Raw genomic sequence first — 21836 nt, 5'->3', positions numbered from 1 at the left:
ATAAAACCATTTGTTTTTCTCTCTGCAACCCACTCTATCAGCAGGCAAAATAGCCCGCGAAGGACGGTGTGGCAGTGCCTAACAATCCCTCCTAAATGGTTAGAGATGCTGAGCAGTGTGACCTAGAATATGTTAGACAATTTTCTTTTAATTAGGCCTTGAAGACACCACTCATTCCAACTGCTGTCCCGAGAGCTAAATTAATTACTGGGACAAAGCCCATCTAGCTCATGGCAAAGATGAATCATTGCAGTATTTGAGGAATGAGCAATGCTCTTCATTCAAGGGCTGATGGAAGAGACTCAGACTCTAAAATGTAAGCTGATGTACTCCATCAGAAAATCTCCAAGAGGCTCTCACAGCCGCACTGCACATGTACAGTGCACAACAGCATCTGCTATCTCTGCTATACCGGGAATTCATCCTTTCTTCTCCTGGATAAAAAATGTCTTTGAAGAATGCATCAAAAAAGACAAACTGGGATTTTTATGATGGTAGTACTACATCTTGGTCTTTCGGCCATATCATCTCCCCTCACTCCCTTAAGTCACACCTTACTCACCTCGTCACTTCTTAATAGTCGGACCATTCCTGAGGTGATTCACAGATAACAAGCTTCAACTCAACTGCCTTTTGCAGGCCATCAGCCAGCGAACGCATCCTCACGCGCTGCCAGCAGGCAGGCCATTCATTCAGCTAAATGACTGTGTCATCTGTCAGCCTGTATAAATGGGTGTTTGTGAGTTATGGCTAATTAAGCTAATCACAACACCAAGAATTGTGCCAGAGCGAGAGCCTCACAAAGAGAGACAGATGAAAAGGTGAGTTTGGTAGCACCTACATGTGATGAATATGAAAACAATTGTAAATTGGGTGATTTATCATTGAAATCATTGGCTGACCTCCTCTATAAACATAAACAAAAGATAGTTAAAGCCTAGTTCTGGTTGCTTTTTAAACCGTAGAGTAACACTTCGTAATCCGGGGCTTGATAATAATACTGTATGTGCTTGTTATATCTCTGATTCTCACGTATTTTCAAACACTCTTGAAACATCCCTTTCAGTCTCTTCTCGGAGTCTTCAGACCTTGTGAATCCAGAGATGTGCGAGGAATCCCTACGAGCCGGTTTGTATTGACTGAATGATTGGCCAGTGTGTGCTCGGCAAGTCTAATGAGGTAACAACCCGAGTTTGCCCGGGCAACACCTCCAGATTAAATTGAAGGGTTCACAGGGATGTCCATGTCCTCCGATCAAAGATTGATAACCCACTCAAATCTTTTCATTAGGGGAAAAACGTGTCTTGTTATCTATGCCTGATAAGATGAGAATTCCCATATGGAAGGATAACATATGGATGAAGAGCAAACAGTTCTTGCACCAATTTCCTAGCAGTGGAGTATTTGTTATCCTAAAGGAGAGAAAAGCTATTTATTTTCCTCTGCAGCACGTGTGTAGGTGTGTGTGTGTCTCTTTCTGTATGTTATAAAGAGGGATGAACTCTGCAGCAGCACATAGACGCAATGCGGGCTGGCCCTTGAGTTCAGATTTCATTCGCAGTTTTTTTATCATACATCGTGTCACAACAAGAGCTAATGATCAAGGGACTTCAACTCTTGCACTCTCTGACACATAAACATCTGCACGAGCTCTGGTTAACTCGGTTAGAACCACATTACATGGACCCAATTAGCTGGTAATGCAGGGTCTCCCAGTTGTGTACAGTAAAATAAGCAAAATAATGAAACACTATCACGGAAATCAGTAATATTGAGACTACAGAGACCAACATGGTTGAAGCATTGTTGGCAACATCTGGATAAAGCACTTTGGAGATAATCTGTTGAATGAGGAGGCATACCATCATAAATGAAACAACTCAGAGGACAGATACAAAAATGTGTTGAACTGGGAACACATGCGCTTTTTCAGCAGTGCAGGGTTTCCGTTGTCTGCTAAATACTATAGAAAATGTGTTGAAATCCAATGAAAAATAAGCACAATTTGAATTGCTTTAAACTGGACTGAAATTATTTATTTTGTTTGATGTCCCACCGTATAAAATAATGTTTCTTTTGGTCAGTGCATGCCTCTGTTTGTTTTTAGCAAGCGGGAGTGCAAACATTTTATTGACCGCAGTGAAAATGTTGTTTTGAAAGGCATAATGCCAACAAATATGGATTGAAGCAGAATATTTCATCGGATAAACAACATGTTGTGGAATTTTAAAATAATAACATCTATTTTTCAATACATTTGGACTTCTGTACTTAACCATGACCTGGAGTTATTGGAAATGTGTTGATTACGCGACTCAGAAACAATCCTTAAAATGTCTCCCAATTTCCTGGGGTTTTGAGATCTTTAACTATTTTTCCCCTGACAGAGATTCCGTAGCTATGTTTAACTACTTCTCACAAAAAGTAAGAGGCTTGCAAAAGAAAATGTCTCAGAGCGAGAAGCCTAATATGAAATATTCTAAAATCACCACTCCTGGAGCACAGTGGAAACTCAATTCACACTGTCTACACTTATACTGATATTATACGTTCACTCCATTATTGCTATCACCCATAAATTGGCTCTGTCACACCAATTAGCGTAAAGTACCTACAGACAATGTTTCCTTGTCTTTGCCATTGCCTTTGTGCTTGTGATCAATTCTCCATAGACCGGAAAATCTATAATGTGCGACTAAGTCACAGTCAAGGCAATAGCAATCTTTGCAGACCATGTGGCTTTAAGTAAAGAATCCAATAACACCAAGTGCTATGATTAGTTTGTCATGTTTTATTACACTAAAGTACCTGACGGCTGGTCCACTCAACAAAGCCGTTATTTAACCTATAAAGCTGTTTTGTTAATAGTAAAAGTAATAGTGGTGTAGGTGAGGCCTTTCCGTTTTCCCCTTTTCTGGCCCTCTAATGTTTCCTCTTTGTCTGTCTCTATTGTGTCTACATTTCGAGAACGGTCTGCATGTGTCTCATTAAAGAAAATAACATATTCAATTAAAAGAAAAATAAGAACTATTTAAAAAAGTATGGGGCCCGTTTCCTTAACTATCTGGAACATGCAGATCTAGAGAGCACTCTGGGTCAGCACGTTGGAGATGATTAATGTCCCTCTGCTGGGAGAAGGATGGAAGTCTTTCATATCCACCTACATATTTGCTTACATAGTCTACCCACATTTTTGTGTAGTTAATTTTATCTATGTGACTTTTAATGTAGTTCATTTTGTGAAGTCTTGTGGATGATGGTGTACTGTCTTATATACCGTCTTTACTGTATGTGTTGAAAAACAATAAAGAAGGTATTTCATACAGTAGCAACAAAAAGTAGAAAAAAGTGAGGTTTAAATGAGAATTGTTGGTTCGTGTAAGTATTTAAGAACAAAAATATAAGACAAAGATCAATTTTAGGTGAGGGGATCACAAAGTTAGCATGTTTCATTTTACGAAATGATAAAAAATGTGTGTCTACTGTGTCATGAGAATACGACCAATAGTAATTGAGATTCAGCTCAAGAAATGGGCCGACCTGCCGATTCTAAAGCAACGACTTGAGGGCAACGACTTTAAGTACTTTGAATTTCCCAATGTATGTATAGACATAACTCAATCATTCAAAGTTTATTTATATAGCCCAATACCACACATTTTTTAAAAGATTGTTTTTTTTTAAAGAATATGAATACGACTGTCATAATCCTGGTTTTGTGTCTATCATGTCTTTGTGTTGTGTGTTTTTATTTTGAAATGTTTTCCCCTCTTGTGTTATGCTAAGTTTTACTTCCTGTCTTTGGGTTTTCCTTGTGTCTGACTGTGTCATTGTGTTCACCTGTTGCCCCTGTGTTTTCCTCCCCCTTCCAGCTGTCTCTTGTTTTGTGATTACCCATTTGTATTTAGTCCCTGTTCCACTTTTGTCTCTTGTTCAGTCGTCGTCATTTCTTCCCTGATGTTGTACATGTTACCTGCCTGTTCCTGCCCGTCCGTCTGTCTGCTCCTGTTCCCAGTGTCCCTGTATCCCCTGGTTAGTGTTGGTGTGGTTATTTTTTGGTTGAACGTACAGCTTTAATTTAATAAGTTTGCCTTTTGTTTGGACCCATACCTGCCTCCCGTTTGTTTTAGTGCACTTGGGTCCTGTTTCCCCAAAACCCTGACAACGACACCCTATGAACTTGGACCTTCACATCGGACAGGGACAAACTAAGATGATGGGGTAAAATGGAAGAAACAAGTAGAAAAAAGTGTTTTGTGGAAGAAAGCATAGCATATTCAAAGGAAATAACACAATCTCTCTTTGACTCTCTTTCTAGTCACAGCTCCTGACTTCTACATGACTTTCTCCGCTGCTGTTTTGTCATACCACCTTACCCCCCTGAGGGATCTTTATCCCACCATATTAAGAGTGGAAATGTATCCGCTTCCATTGTAATTACAAACCCACTGGAGGCAAAGCTTCTTGATCTCTGCTGGATCCACGCTTGCTTTTCTTTCTTATTTACTCACCTCCCTCAGCCGAGAGGACAGACACATGCTGAGCTATCAGTTCTGTTTTTCTTCCCTTTCTGTTCGGCATTCTATGCATCTAATATGCCTGACATTACAATAGCATTTAGGGAAGCAATAAAAACAATGACAAAGGCTAGATGGGGAGGGTGCTTGAGAGGAAAAAGGGAGGGGAGAATGCATTAGTTTGTTCGTGAATTGCAGGGATTGCTGATCCATATACAATTTGTGTGGCACATGAGAAGCTATAAAAATGGAGACTCAAAGGCTTGAACTCTGTTTACTGTTAGTGTGTGTGTGTGTGTGTGTGTGTGTGTGTGTGTGTGTGTGTGTGTGTGTGTGTGTGTGTGTGTGTGTGTGTGTGTGTGTGTGTGTGTGTGTGTGTGTGTGTGTGTGTGTGTGTGTGTGTGTGTGTGTGTGTGTGTGGAGATTAGCCATCTCCAGGCACTGTGATTCCTCCTTGAGGCCAAAGTGTGGATTTTTAACAGCTCTGGTCGAAGGCTTGATAGTGTGGGAGAAATAGCTTCCTACTGGGACGAAATGAAAACTGCTGAAAAGAAAACAAACGCCCCACTGTCTCATGAAAACAGGCCAGTTAAAGCCAGCCGAGTCTGCTATGGTTTGAAGCTGGAGGGTCAAGTTGCGGGCAAGTGCTTGATGACCCCTCGGTGTTCCGTAACCAAGGCCAGTTAAGCGGGTACTATGAGAGAAGTGTGGCCTTGCAGCCTACAAAATACTAAAACAAAAAAACCAAAGAGGAGCTAACGACAAGAAAGAAGCGTGTCTTGAATTTGTGTTGTACGTTTCCAATCCATTTAGGAATTTCTTACACTATTTAACTTTTGTCTGCAGAATGTGTCATACACCAAATGTTTGTCTCCTGGAATTTCTGACGGAGAAATAAACCACCATAGTCAGAATGTTGCAGTGAATAGACAAAACATTAGGCTGAAAAAATTGAAGTGAGAGCAGCTCAGATTGCCTCGTGCAGATTCTTTTCAGTCGTATTATGGTTACAAATATTAGGTTCAATGGCAGCCCTAAACACAGCTACTGTTTGTCTGGTTAGACAAATACCGAGCACTTTTTAGGTCTAGGGACAGATTCTTTTGCTACTCAAAAAACCAGACCATGCTTAGTGGCTTCATGTTGGTTCAGCTTTTGGCCAAACCAGCCCAGCCAGATGAAAGAACTCAGACTCTCCTGGGTCCCGTGTGTGGATGTTGATGGCGATGACTGTGTTCCCCAGGGGTGTGGGCAGTGAAGAACAAAACGTACCAAGATGTTCCCAAAAGCAACCACAGCCAAAGCCTTGTTGTCTGTGTTGTGGAATGTTCTCTGTTGTTGCTTCCTGTTACTGCACAACACTGTTTAAAACAACCCCGTTCCAGTTAGCAGTAGGTGGTGCTGGTAGACGCTATGGTGGACTATGTAGGTGACGCACAGCACTCAAAGGTAATTGCTTTTTAAAGGAAAAGAGCTTGAATGTACTGTATGTTCACCTTAATATCAAAGGAAAAGATTCAAAGTGTGTGCATCAAGAAGCCAACAAACAGGGATGATTATTAAATCTAAATCCAATTAAATTTCGTCATTGATTGCATGCAAGCGCTTTAAGGGAGGCTCAACATGTTGGCAGCTGGGAATAGAAGTGGTGCGTATGTCAGATGAGAGAAAATCCGAGTGTCGTAATGGAAATAAAAGAGTGTGAGTAAAAGATTTGGTGTGAAATCTTGTAAATATATTTATTATAGGAATAAAGAAACGGCTAAATCTTTGTTTCCAGTTCTGTGACTGTGACATAAACATGATGATAATAAAATTCCTTTATTTCGACTCGTGCCCAGGTTTCAGTCACACCCCGAACGTTGCATTAAAAAACCAGATCGCACCAATAAAGTCAAATCAAGCGGATTGCAGAACAGCAATTAATTCCAAGGATAATGACGAGGGAAGCCGTCCAAAAGTGTCTCTATCTCAATTAGTCTCTTATTGCACTGTCGATGCAGAGGATGGATGAAAGAAAAACAAATTAAGTTGCAGGGAACAGAGAGAGAGCGTAAAAGAAAGAGGTAACGCTGGGGAGGAAGGGTACAAGAAATGGTAAGGGCGAGTGATGTACAGAACTTGAGAGGAGAGAGTGTGGGAAAGAGGGAAAGATTAAAGGGAAGGGATAGATAAAAGAAGGGAAGGGATAGATAAAGGAAGGGGAGGGAGATGGAGGGAGAGAATTTGCTGTGTGCGTAAGAGCTTCCCTGATAGTAACTGCCACTAATGGACAGCAGAGAGGGAGTGATTAAATATAAGAAGCAAGACAGAGAGAAGAGGGAAAGTATTCAAAGAGATGAGAGGAACAAAGACATCAAGCCACACAGAAAGAAGAAGTCGCAGTACTCACAGCAGTATGGGGCGAGCAGTAGGTGTAGCTTGTGTGCTGGGACTGGGGATGGTGTTGTTGGTGGGATATGTAGTCCTGCAGACTTGTACGGGGGAAGGAGGGGCCACTCCAGGCCCCTTGACCACCAGCGCTACCAGTGGCTGCTACCTTACTGCCGTGGTAACCTCTCACCGCAGCACTCGGCTGAAGGGAAGGATAGGAAATGGAGAACAGGAGGTTTGGGGGAAAAAGAGAAGAGGTTAGTGTGGGTGAGAGACAGAGAAGAAGAGAGGAACTGTGAGGGAGCGCAGTGACAAATGTTGCCGTCAAGAACATCAATATATAACTCCACTCTGCAGCGGGCAAGCACTGACAACTGGCTGCCCGCTCACTGACCTGTATCGCAGGCAGGACGTGGTGTTGATCTAAAAATCTCCATACCAGAGCATCAAGATTGTTCTCACACTTTCTTTTCCCTCATTTACTCCCTCTCTTCCTCTCTCTGCGCCAGATGTTGTGAAACCCCCCTCTGTCACGGTCGAGATGTGTTCTTGCTGGAAAAGTGCTGATTGGTTTGATAAGATGCTTGGATTACAGGCTGGCAATGGGCTTCCCAGTGTGGCATTCTGTATTGGGTATCACCAGGGTCCAGGAAACACAGGGCTGAATCTGCTGACAGGATGGCTTATGGTGCTCTGAGATGGGTTACCTGCGCTGTCATGGTCATTAGAGCGATGAAAAAAAATACAGGACAAACAAATGCCAATGTAGGGCATTTTAGACCCAGGGCAAATACTATAGGGTATGCAAACTGTGGTTAGCAGTGCATCTTAGAGAACCTGTTTGAACCTGTATTAACCTGTATTCAGTCTCCAAACAGCAGGTGTTACTGCAGGAGGAAATTCGTACTGTTGGCTAGCTTGTCAATCACAGAAAAGTATGTTGGATAGCCAAAGAACACAATCTAAAAAATACACTTTCCAGAAAAATGGGAGGATTAAGTGTTCCTTTATGGGTTGAATATCATACTTTATGAACTAAATAAACCATATCCAGGTTTTTTTTCCTAGAAAAACATAGTATGAGGGTCACTTCAGGCCAGAATAATGGCCCGCCCACTTTCCGAGGAAAATAATGCATTATAGCGAAGCGGAAAATAATAGTTTCTTCAGGTCTTAAAGCTGCTGAGTTATATATTGCACTTCAAACAACAAATAAATCCGGAGTTACGGTTTCTTTCCTTCCTCTACAGAAAAAAGGAGAGCAAAAGAACCAATCGTCCACCAGCAGACTATTAATTTGGAGGTACGTTAAATATCATCTGATGGTCTATTCGACACAATTTCCATATTTTTTGAGGATTATACCTTTTTTGACGAACAGTAACATTGATTTCTGGCTACACCTTTTACACCTTCATTTTACAGGGAAATATCTGCATTTTGGTATGAGGGCATACCCTGACAGTAACCCTGTTACCCTGTTTAGAGAAACCGTGATATCCAACCTTGTTCAATTAGCCTAGAAGTGCACTCACCAAAACAGGGCAGTTTTTGATTTGTTCAAAAATGTAGTATGCACACCAACAGGGGAATACTAGGAGCGTACATGTGTCTATCCATACTACAATACAGGTTCAGCGTACACATGAATGAAAGTCATTTCTTCAGGAGAAAAGGCCAATTTATATAGTTTAAATGTCTCCAAGTTAATATTTTAAATTAAACACTTTAAACTTTTGGGTTAATAACTTTAGGCTTGCTAACAGAAACAGTTTTATTGCTCTAAGATGAGAACTTAAGCCCTCATGTATAAAGCTCCACAGTGTTTGATACAATCAGTGCATTAAACAGATCTAAAGGAAATATATAATACTTTGTTTTTTACCAACACTACGATTTTTTATTAAATTATGTAAATTGCTCTGATCTTTAATGATTACATCAGATATGATGCAATCTTGAGACCATTTTTCCATGGTTTAATTTACATTTTACATGGAGAGAGCAAAGACAAACCACCCTGAATGAAGCACAGCTGTACATCACGAGCGAGCATTAACAGCCTCCTTTAGCCCCTGTAGGATTTTCACTGAGGTCAGAGGCCATCCCACACAGGGGATAGTGAGGGGGGAGCGCTGGCAGCAATATAGACTCACAGCTGTGCTTGGAAAGCTTGCCAGTCTCATATTCTTCATCACGAAAGAACCGGAGGGGGAAAACGTGAGCCAAAGTTCAGTCTAATACATGCAATATATAAACACAGGTTTAGGGTTCATGTTAATATGAAACAGGAGGAGGCCGTTTTTCCCAAAGCAGGAGAAATGCATTTATACGGTGCAGCACAGAGTGCATAAAGGTGCATGAGGCCCACTGGTGCAATAAAACCGTAGGCTCTGGGAAAGAATAGACAACTATGTGAAGAACTGAATTTGAATCACCGAATTTTGATGTGTCAAACAAATGGAGTTACAAAGTGGAGAAAAGTGTATATAATAACATACTGTTATTTTCTCCCAGGCTTCAAATGACAGATTTAGTCATAGGGTCATAATTTGAAACCAGTGAGTGGGCATGATATATTTTACCAACAACAAATCAGCATTTAGAGCTATTCCTCACTGATGCAAGTTATTGAGTGCTATAGAGACACAATGTTATACAGCCAATGTAAAAGCCAGAAGGAAAAGAACAGCCCGAAGTACGGTACATTAAGCCGCATGGCCGCTAGTTTAAGTATTGCAAGTTCATAGAGTTTAAGTGCTGCCCCAAGCCATGCAACAACCTCCACTGGCCTTATAAATGAGGCTTGTTGAGCCAAGGAGAAGGCGTTTAGAACACATGCCTCTATACCCAGGTGCTTTGTTAAAGACCGTATATCAAGGGAGGGATACATTTTAAATGTTTCTCATATATACCTTTATAAGAGATAACAACCATTGATTCAAATGTTTGTTGGCCGTGATGTTTGCTGCATGAGTGACAAGATATCCACCCTTCAAATCACAGGGATTGGAGTTTCAACATGAGGCAGAGATCTGAGGGTCTTGACATTCCTCGACTGAAATGCATGATTGGTCCCCGGACTCATGACACAGTCTTTCAGCGGCTCGTCACAGAGCAACGATCTGCCCATATTTCTCCATTTTGTATAAGGGCCAATCGGGTCTGGTTACACAAGGCTTTTCCTCTTCTTAGGGGGAATGTTTTACATGCAGGCAAACAGATGTATGTGTGTGGTTGGTTTCTACGTGTGTTTGTGAGTGCATTCATGTCTTTATGTTTCCGATTATGCTGCAGTTGATTTCATCAAAATATACCACAGGGGGATGATGATGAATAAAAATGGGGTTTCCAGTGTTATTGTTAAAAAAAGGGCAGATCATATGTTCTCTCTTTAGCAAGGGGAACATCTTTGGAAAGTCAGGACTTGTTTTGCCGTTTTGGCAAGAGTGTTTGGTGACTCCAATTACTTTCCTTTTTGATTTTGATTGGGGAAAATCATGCTCTAAGTTTACAAACTAGTTTTGAGCCAACTTCCATAACGCTGTGTCTTATGGGAAAGTAAACAGGAAGTATGATGTTGTAGGGGAGTAAGTTTGTAAATGGTGGGCCGCAACTTGAGCTCGTGTTTTTATCCCATATTGTGTAAAACCTCTGAAAAGTAACGTAAGTAAAAGACACTAGGGCTGGGAACTACATTTTTACTTTTGAAATATTTACGTCTTTTAGCAAATCAAAAACAGTCCGAAAAACCCGTTTAGATTTAGTTTTAAAACTATTTATTTCTAAAACCAAGATATCCCTGCTTTAAGAGCATTGAGTCATTCTCTATAAATGTTTCCTGAAACCCTAAGGCTGCATTGCTTTGATCCACAGCCGGTTCACATAAAAATAATTCTTCCAGTGTGTAACCTTAGAGCATAGTACATGGCACAAATAGAGGGATGTGTATTATTTTCATGATACAAAATATTAATTTGGCGTAACAGAGAAGAAAAACGTAACTACTTCAGCAAGCCAGGACGCGATCAGCACCATTTATTACAAAACATGCAAGTCGAGGCGGATAATGCTTCAACTTCAGCTATGAAAAAGTGAGAGGACTTCGGGGCTCCATTAATACGCTGAGATGAACTAGAGCTTTGCACCTCTCCTGACTCCGTTTGTCAGCGGTTAAGTGATTTCCTTACGTGCCCTCTCCCCGGTTACACTGCGTGGTAAAAGGTGTCAGGGGATGAACCTTTAGGAATAACAGAACTCTTGTGCGTCCTGCTTCTCAAATAGAAATGGTTTCTTTATATAAATGTGCAGCAATATGATTTAGTGGGTAAACACCAATTCAATTCTGTCAGCTAAAGTAACTTTGGTCTTGGAGATGGAAGTACACAAAGTTAATCTGGTCAAAATGATGATTCCTGAACTTAAATAAAGGCAGAGGACACTGCTCCCTCATGCACTGGAATCATTTCTCTGTGAACACTGTGTGACCCCATAACCATAATGAAGCCTCCCCATGAGGTTCCCTCAAAGGAATAACATGATCAAACGGAACAATTTCTTGCTTTTCAAGAAATATTTTCGCCATGAAATCTAAAACACTATAGAACGAAAACCAACTCCGGTACGGTGTTCAGGACGCATACTGCAGATTGCTTTTGTATAGTACAAAGTTTAACAGGAATACATCTTTATGGCTCTCTGTGAAATTCCACAGTTTTATGGTTTCAGCTTGGTATATTGACTTTCTCGCAGGATGAATCAAACACCCTTAGGCAACAGATTTTCTTTTGTTTTACACTTGTTATTTTTTTCCTGACAGGTTATCTAATTTTATCTTAACCTTTATCTAAAAGGTGTAATACCAAACATTATGACAGTCTGTGCTTTTTTCTCCTTCCTCTATGCATTTAATAATTCTGTACTGGGGTTATCTGATCATCCTGAAGGCATTGTGCCCACAGCTGTTGTTGGCTCCATGGGTAGTGCAAGTCTGAAATGCACAGATCCAAATCTAAATGTCCTGGTTTCCTGTTGGTCTAACTGTGCATTATCTTGGCCTTCTTTTTTTTTTTTTTTCAAAGACACTGGCATCCTGCCAAACAGCCTCAGTTTCCTCTCCATGTCATCTCCATATTCCCATTTCACGCGAAGCAATTGTAGAAAAACGAGCTCCAGTGCATTGCTGCTAAACTTGGTCTTAGTCAAAAAACCCATCAAATAAACGGGACAACAAACAACCAAATAACCAAGGCCCAAAGCATATTTGAAATGAAGGTTGAAATGAATGGTTTAGGGGTGAGAGGCATGAACACAAGGACGGGGAAAGTCATCCCAGATGGCATTAGTTAGGGGATATTGTCTTCTAGAGGGCCCTCCACGGCTGGTTGCTCCGTTTGGCCGGCTATGAAAGAGATGCAGCTTTCCTTTGGCATTTCTGATGACTGACTTCCTGGAAGCCGTGTTGCGTGAAATGGCCTCCTCTGTACCAGCAGATATCCTTTGCCAATCCTCGTCCTCTCACAAGTCAGCTTCCCGCCACCCAACAAGCAGGGCTGACTGTCACGCAGGGGGCAGAATGACGGGTCTGACGGTCACCAGAAGTTTCATCAACAGTGCCGAACGCCACCTCTGTACATTCTTTCTCTTATACTGGAGGACCAAATTCAAGCGTAACCAAGGTAACGCAGTGGCAGGGCATGTGTTGTATTTGGCGTGTGGGAAGTCTGGCAGGTTTCACGGCGCTCGGAGTTTAAGAAGGGAAGAAATAAGAGATTGAGAAGCTAGCCACAGTCGCACACTAGTATGACAACAGTCCGTCTCTGCTTCTGTCCTTCTCCTTTTTCCCTCTCTACATTGTCTTGTAACGCTCTAAGAAAAAGCTCCTTTGATGTAAGATCAAATTCTGGAGGGACACAGAAGGTGGTAACCAATGGCAACTGGGTCAGAGGGTGACATTTTAACCAAGATGGATGACAGCCACTCATACAGGCAGTACAGAACAGCTGTTCTGGCGTCAGAGTGTGGTGAACAGTGTAAAGATGTTTTCATTGACCTCAGTGCGACTGTGAAATCTGGAGTCCCCGTACAAACAGTGAGCTCACCTGTTTAGAGAGTCTGCTTTACTCTCAAGAGATGAACAGGATACACAAAGTACCGTCCTCAAGTCATGCACTTTTATTTAAAAAGCTATCAGGTTCTGGAAGGCACTATATATGTATTCCCGCTTAAAAAGACAGTGTTTACTATTCTAAGAATATCCCATTCTCAGAAAAGGAGAATGGGATATGAAAAGCAGATGCAAAGTGTGCAAATAAAAAGACAGACATTTGCAGGGTGGTACCCTTTTTTGACAAACAATATTAAGACCCTTCTACCCCTGGATCTAAGTAAACCTCACAGCTTTCTGTGTCTGTTATCCTTCTCTCCAAATATTTTCCTTGGCCTGACACATGTTTATGCTCTGATGAACCGTGAGCCCGGGGGGGCTGCTGCTGTGAAGCGGATGTAGAGCCTCACATTTGCATCTTGACATCCTATGGGAAGTAAATGGAAAGACATGGGGGGGTGATCGGACTAACAGACAAACTTACTTTGTTGAAGTGGCCAGTTCTTGATAACACCTACACCAAGTACTCCATGCTCTCTTTCCCACCACCAACTCTCGAACCCCCCACTATGCTAACAAGGAGAAGTAGCATCCACCCCTTCAGTAGAGAGGGGATGTAAACATTTACACAGGGTGACTTTAGGGGGAGAGGAAGGCCGAGTGATGCAACATTCACAGAGCGAAAGGAAATGGAACTTCTGATCAAATATCAAATAAATGTATCAAATGTTGTTCTGTTTAAGTTATTTGTAAAGGAGCAATGACAAACAGTTGCTGCTAACAGGTGTGAGAAAGTGCTGGTTTATCTGCTTTATGCCATCCATAACTTAATAACATTAAGTTGAGTCAACATGGAACATCCCAGATTCTAGTAACCAGGGATACTGACATGTATTGACACTGGTTTCCCACTGATGCCTGTAACTGGTAGCTCCCCATACTGCTGCCTGTGTCAGTGTTCTCCTTATATTCGGTCTGTTGGTTTCATTTTACTTTGATCTATTTTGGACAATGTTTGACTAATATTGGAACCGTGTTGGATCAGGAAATTAAAATCATGGAGTCCGAGGCAGGTAAGTTTTACACGGGTCAATTTTGGATCAGGTCCAAAATTGTGAACTGGTGAAGTCCTTCTAATTAGAATTGGATTCTGGGTAATTTGCTAATGTCATATATACTTTAGTGAAAATTATAATAATGAATAACTTACTACAGCATTAATTATTTATCAATGAATGTGAAGAAGAAAAATAAACGCCAGGGACTTAAACACATTACGATTATATAACCAAATATACGTTTTGTAATCTGAGGATTCAGGATATAATGCACAACCTGTAAACAGCGGTATAAAGACGGGCTCTTAATGTCTGCTGCTAAACTATGATTACAGCTGTTTACCCACTGAGGCTGCCGAGTGGATCACACCTCCAGACAAATGCTTTCACAATGGCATTTTATTCTCTTCTAATGTATGTATTTTATACACCCACTTCTCCGGCTCTGTCACTGTCTGTTTGCACTGGTCTCTCTCTTTCTCTGGGTCTCTCTCTTTCTCTCTCTCCTTCTCCTTCCATCACTCTATAAACTGTGAGGATGATGGATGCCTCTGATTGCCTAAGGGGTGCGAGTTCCAGCCCACTAAATCCTGAGTGTTGTATGGAACTCTGTACCATTAAAACAAACACCTACACAATCTAGAAATAGCCACACATGATCGCTGAGTGAGAGGTGGTCTTTATGGGCACAGTAAGCTGTGGTATGACCGCGGTGAATACGTCTATGATGCTCTTTATCAACAATCAGTCTATAAAGAAAACTGAGGGAATTCTATTGCCAGTTACTTAGCAAGAATTAGCAATTGATTTGCCAACTACTTCTTTGTCAAGTCATGTCTTAAAAGGCCATCTCCTTAAAGCTGGTAGTAGTTTCAGGCAATAAACAATATTGTAATTATTTTATCTATATCAACTTATATTGCAAATTACAATAAACTGACAATGGCTACAATCAAACGTGACATGTTAACAGGATTCACCCACCAGTCAGCCAACAACTCGTTTTCTTTAACTGACTAGCCAAGAAAAATACTGTATATCTTAGGTTAGCAAACATGTTTGAGGACATGTTTGAAATACACTGAGGAACAAACAAGACCTAAGCTGCATTCACATGATATGTGCCTTGCCCTTTGCTCACCGTGAGGTCTGGCGCAAAGCCTCTGTCGCCTGCTACCTTGCGCCTCTACATACCTTTGTCATCCGATTGGTTGCGCGTCAAAATAATTTGAACTCTGTGACAATTCCGTGTTTCTCCATAGAAACACACCAACAACGTCAGTGCGGTTCACATTATATGATATTCTGTCTTGATATAGATCATATCAGCCAGCCCTTATTGCAATTATCGATCGTTGTCCTACACATAAGCCATTAAAAATGACAACAATATTAGTGGTGGTACCATAGAAACCACATGTGAACACGGTGTAGCTGGAGGCGGGACATGGCAGCACTTGAGTTTGCCTCATTGATGCATCCGTCCCAGTCGACTGAAGTGACAAGTCGGGAGGACGAGAGGGGGAGTAAGAAGAGAGGAGAAGAGCGAGTCTTTGAGGTGACGTCGAGTCTTCCATGGCAGGCTGTTTAAGGCTGACTCCTTCAGTGTGTGTGTGTGTGTGTGTGTGTGTGTGTGTGTGTGTGTGTGTGTGTGTGTGTGTGTGTGTGTGTGTGTGTGTGTGTGTGTGTGTGCAGACAGAGGAAATGAAAGGAAGACCTTCCATTGTATCTTCCTCCCTCCTCTCCTGGTCTGCAGTGTCCTTGGCTTTCTGTTCCCCTCCAGATGGGCTCGGGTTGCTGCAGCACCTCTCAGGATGACGTGGACTACAGCTGCCTAATGCTGCTATTTCTAGGCCTGTACCCCCCTTCCCACCTCCAGGAAACCTGATACACCTTCAAACGAGCACATCTGTCGGGCATTACGAAGCACAGAAGAGCAGGTACAAAGAAAAACGTTGTTGACTTATGTGAAAGATAAAAGAAAATGGGCAAGAAATGTAAAAAAAATGTGCGTAAATATCGCAATCAGCACCTGTCGTACTCCATTTAGGAGACTATGTTAAAAACAAAGCACGCTCAAAAAGAACCACACACATATATGGGAACACACATTCTGACACAAATTCACATTACTCGTATGAAAGACAACCCCCAAAGGGTCAGGGTCAAAAGATGGACGCCATCCTCCTCTACACAGTAACTCTTTTCTCCTCTCAGGCTCGAAATTTCTTTTTTGTTTTGTTGTTCCCTGTGGAAGCTGGAAATAAAGAATTAAGACACCAGTAAACAAACCAAGTTGCAAGCAAGTCAGCGAACACTGCAGTCCTCCAATAACAACACTTCTTGATAAAAGTCTATTTTCTCTGCACACTGTCTCCACATGATGTTATCATTTTTCTTTAAACTCAATAACGTCTTGTCTCTGCGCACGGAGGAAAACTCTATAGTTTTGAGATGAGCACACAGTTCTGTGCAAGTTTCCCATACGAGGCCGCCTCCTGCAATAAGACTATGCTGAAACGCTGCTGCTGTGAGAAGCAGCTATGAACACAGATCATTATTAAACCTTGGGCTTTGTTTTGATTTCCACTGAAGAAGAACAGACAATTATCCTCTAAGTAAAGGACACAGAGTTTTTCCTACAGTTTAGAGTGGGATCATGCTTTTTTCCGGAGGACACATGTAAACACCTTCAGCCTTGCTCTGCAGCCTTGAGTGAAAACGGGTAAGTGACAGTGAGGCCAAGGCAGCGAAAACAGTTCTGTTTCATTGAACTCCAATGTTTAAAAAAGGACACGAAAAAGGACATCTTTTCACTGTTGGATACGATGCTTTGAAGTTTTTCTTCCAAAATACACTTAACCAGGCAATACATGGAGATTGTGTGAAGCCGCTTTAGTGTGTTTACAGTGCTCTTAGTGAACTTCATTGCCAAATAAAAAGTGTGCACTGAACAATGCAATGAACACCTTAAGATTGGAGAACGATTTCACAATGGGTATATCTCATGATGTATCTCAGATATCATCTCTATATCACCCTGTCCATTTGTGAAATACAAGCGACAAGGACTGCAGTGGAAAGTGGAAACATAGTTTGTAGCTGAACAGTGTATAGTCGATGTGCTAACCTGTCTTCATCTGCACATCCAAGCAATCCTTGTCCTCAAAGTTTACTGAAGGAGCAGGTGACATGGTAAAGCTACATTTGAGACTAATATTTGAAGACTGCTTTAATTTGTAAAAATCCAAAATATAGTCATACAACTTTGAGCATTTTTAGAGAGCAACCGTTGCGGGAATTCAAACTCGACCGACCAGTAGTGTATCTTTATCGCTATCTGCACCAGCTTCCTTAGTGACAGACATTACCATTATTTAACTATTTTTTAAAAAGACTGATCCTGCTACTCTGCAACCTAGTGGAGCATGACAGAGAACGCATGTAGAGTCATGAACACATTCCAGCTCTCCTCTAGACCGCTGACACAGGGACATGTCAGAACAGTGGCTCGTGGCCCCCTGAGAGAGCCGGACAGCTATACTGTCACTGTTTTGAAAGGACTGTACTGTGATACCAACGCACCAGCGCCTGTCAGATGATGTTATTTCTCTTTTTTTGAATGCTCTGTTGGTTTTCAAGGGGGAAATTCACTTCTGAACATCCTCAGCCGTTTACACTTCCTGGTAGGACTTTGGTAAATTGCACAGAGATGCATAGCTCGTATAACTCCCTTTTTTACAGCCTTAGCTTTAAAAGGCACACTCCTACTCAATGGTTATGGGATATGTTATGAAGGCACCAAAGCGAGGAAATAGTTGGGGCACTTTAACCAGTACATGCAGTAATTAGTTAAGTTATTGAAGTGCAAGCAGTGTGCCTGCCCTGCAGTGATAGAGAGAAAAGTGAATATTTGCTACTCGTGGTGTTGGTGATAGTCCTCCGTACCAAGAGGCTTTCTGCCTCATGGAAACACGGTCCTCTGGCAGCACATGATAGCTGAGCATATCACAACAGACACAAAACAACAATCCCAGGGCAGGAAGGGGAGGCAGAACATCAAGAGACACAGATCATAGCAGCCAAGGACACTGCATAGACATGGGATGTGTGTCCAGGACAAGCTTTACAAAGATACATTTGTAAAGTTGAACAAATGTTTAAGTACTACGTCAGACTGTGGTGGAGGTTACCTTATTGTTATTATTTTGGGAAGGCTGATGCTAAATGCCACATATAACTTGACATCCACTTTTTGGTTATTCATGTTTTAGTCATATGCTGAGTTTTGATAATCACATAGAGCTCAATAGTACAATTCAGATGGAAACTCATGTAAAGAAAACATCATGTTGTGCACATCGTGGAGAAGAAGTATGTGTCAGCTAATGAAGATCACTTTTTGCTCCTGTCATCATTTCTCAGGGGGGAAATGATTTGGTGCACACTGGAGTGTTCACCAACATTTAACAAATGGCCAAACTCACAATAAATCATAAGCCAGCAGGGAGGGTACACCCAGGAACACTGAGTCAGCTCCAGAAACTTCATGAGTTATGCTGGTCCGAGCCATCAATCTCTGTAATTCTGTCGGGGAAACAGTAATAGCTTCCGAATCCACACCGCAAGTCTTCTTTAAGTTCATAGGCTCTGATCAAACTATCATTTGAGGTTTTAGTTTATGCTCAGTGGTCAAAGTTTTGAGTTGCAAGATGCATTTCACTGCACAACACAATCCCTTCTTCTGCAGCGTGTGTCCTCTGGAGCAGAGAGAGGCCATGTAGGCAACTGCAGATGGAGGATCACACTTTCCACATGCTCCACACCCTGTTTTATATAGCCTCTCAAGCTGTGAGAAAGTGGAGAAGACGGCTGCCAGACTTCATTTAATTACTCATAGTACACACACATAGCAATGACGTCCACCAGAGAATGTATGCACGTGTTTAGGCCCTGTGTGAAGAGAGTCATAATAAATATTGTTATAAGTCACTGACCACAAACTTTTGTTAGTTTTTCCATGTTGTCTTTAACTCCAAATCAGACCACAATGGCCGCTTTTAGTACATCCCATCTCTCAGGCAGATAAATGAGAGTGATTTCTTTTGACAGCCTGGGTATGAAAACGGAGCTAAGGGCTAAGAGAGGTGACACGATATTGACAACAAAGTCAAGTGAAGAGTCGGGGAGAAAGCATGCAGCCCCTCAAGTGAGATCCAGAAACAGAATAGATGTGTTAATCTGTCAATGTGTCAAAAGAATGTGACGGGACATCAAGAGGCTTCAAAAAACAACCAAAAAAAACCAAGATACATGGATAGAGCGTGCATTTTAGACATGACAAAAGCAACCGGAGCAGCACACTTGTGTCAGAGGGACATCTCACAGTATTTTGCTGAGCAGCCACAGTGATCGTGTGTGGAAACAGCCTAAGTTCTGTTTTTGGGATTGATTGCTTGACAGATCAGCAGCAGCAGTTTTGCATTCAGACACACGTCACACTCTGCATCCAAAAAGGCAGTGCACACATTCTGCCCTGGAACACGACCTTGTGCAGCCAAATCCTTTAAAAGGTCCCCTATGATGCAAAATGCACTTTTTGCTGTCTTTTATACATAAATATGTGTCCCCGGTGTGTAAGGAGACTCACAAAGTGTCAGAAAATACAACCCTCTCTCTTTTCCTCCTTACCCACATCTCTAAAAACGAGGGTACAAACGAGCAGATCCAGATTTGCTTCGGTTATGACGTTATAACCGAAATGTGGGCTGGCTTTACATTGAACTCCTGGCAACATCCCGCCCGCGTGACACATCTCAACCTATCGTCCCCCATATACAGTCGCGAGCTGAATCCCCTCCGCTGTGTGTCTGTGTATTCAGCAGGATGTCTGCAGGAGGCACTTAGAGTAAAGTTGTTTATATAATACATATAATGTCTCTGTTCTAGTGGTAAACACTGAGAAGTGTTTCAGAAATAATGCTGGATGTGGTTTGGAACATAATATGGGGTTTAATCACGGCAGCGTTTAGCTAAGTTTCTCCCGGTAGAAAACTTTCACAGAGGAGAGAGAGCTGCATGATGCTCAAAGGGGCGTGGCCAGGTTCAGGTCTGCTCAAATTTAAAGCGAGTCACAGAATCAGCACTTCAGGAACAGGGCTGAAATAGAGGGGTATGAGGCATGCTACAATGCGTGATCTGTTTGGTATTTTGAGCCAAACACTTCACAGATATGTTTTGTATAGATATTGCGCAACAATATATTGTTCAAATATAGCATGATAGGAGACCTTTAAACATAGCGCAGCCGGACATACTCATAGAAGCACAAATATGATAAGTAACACATATAATCTACCAAAACGCTATTTTTCGGATGCACAGAACCTTGTCAAGTTGGTAACATGAGCCGGCCCTCACAGTATGGAGCTCCCCATGAAGGGCAAAGGTCTGACGGAGCAGGCCAATTCTTTCAGGGAATTGGGTAAAGGCTAAGGTCACAATGTGAGGAAGGAAACATCCATGTTAAATTCCCTGCATAAATGTAGGAATCCTTGACCTCTACTACACCACCACAAGGAAGCGCTTGAGCAACGAAGAGAGCAGCATAAACATCATGAATCATTTAGGACGGTGATCGTCAAAAGGGCGGGGTCAGGGGAAAGGACGAGGAAAAGGGCAGCAGATTATTTTTATCACAGAAATTGCTGAGAAATCCACACTCACAAGCAAATTTAAAACAGATAATGAAGGATGATGGTTTCCAGCATCCTGTGTGTTTCATAAGGTTCAGCAGCTGGGGCATATTAAGCCTTGACAGTACCAGTAGGTTTGGGCAAGCAGAAGAAGAGCTGAGGAAGAGAGCTGAGTTTGATACAGCCATGAACATTAACCTCTTATACTCATGAAACCTCCTGCTGGTTGAGAGGGATGACTAAGGATGACAGGGATGCCTAATATGACTTTCATTAATGATATGCTACAGGCCGGAGGCTGCGGCAGGCCAAGCTCAAATTGAAAAGTGCTGAAGCATAACTGTGTCGGATGCCCAGTTTCCTAGCCCCATAGTCCCACTGATTGAATTCCTGCCTTGCCCAGTGAAAGAATTCCTCAGCTTCCCTTATTCCCATATCAGGGGTTGGCTGGTTGACTTTGTAACTAACCTGCTATGACTGCACCAGTCATGGAAGTATATAGTATGGAATGTATATAAAACATCTCTCACTAGAACTGTGTGGAAGACAGTATATCTATTGATTTAATATATGAATACATTAATTTATAATTCATCCTTTGGTGAAGCATGTTTATGGTGCACAGCATTTATTTTGTGTTTATTTTCAGATTATCATATTGTGCCTGTAAATGACAAGAGGTCAGATTGGTCCCTTGCACAGACATAGTGGGGAACAGAGATTGACTGAATCATGTTTTTTGGGGGGGCACATCTTATTTAAATTTTATAAAAGTTGTTGTAAAATAAGTTATGACCTGAAACAAGGTACGGCGTGTATATCTGTTATTTCTGGCTATTGGGCTAGTTGTACAATTTAAACATAGAGCTAAACTCTGACACGAAGTGCAAATACTTTCAGTTTTATCATTTTATCTTTGAGTAACTGTAAACATGATACCAATGACAGCAAATGTCTTGATTGCAGAACTGGTTTTGCATTGGATTTTACAAGTCAACAAGTGAGTATTGTATTTTGAATTGACATGGTCATTGTGCTTTAAAAAAATAAAATCCGAAAAAGTAAGAAAGTCTGGAGTATGTGATCG

The 21836-nt window shown here is 41.7% G+C and overlaps 1 protein-coding gene across 1 annotated transcript in view; it reads right to left on the bottom strand.

The window, feature by feature from the left end:
* rbms3 (RNA binding motif, single stranded interacting protein) overlaps positions 1 to 21836 on the bottom strand; it is a 245421-nt gene that overhangs the window by 187399 nt on the left and 36186 nt on the right. Inside the window, exon 3 of the mRNA XM_063899282.1 lies at positions 6910 to 7092. Within this exon, the coding sequence (XP_063755352.1) occupies positions 6910 to 7092 (183 nt within the window). The remainder of the gene's footprint in view (positions 1 to 6909; positions 7093 to 21836) is intronic.

This window comes from Eleginops maclovinus, chromosome 13 (assembly GCF_036324505.1).
Source record: "Eleginops maclovinus isolate JMC-PN-2008 ecotype Puerto Natales chromosome 13, JC_Emac_rtc_rv5, whole genome shotgun sequence".
Taxonomy (NCBI): domain Eukaryota; kingdom Metazoa; phylum Chordata; class Actinopteri; order Perciformes; family Eleginopidae; genus Eleginops; species Eleginops maclovinus.
This window is presented reverse-complemented; position numbering and strand designations above follow the sequence as displayed.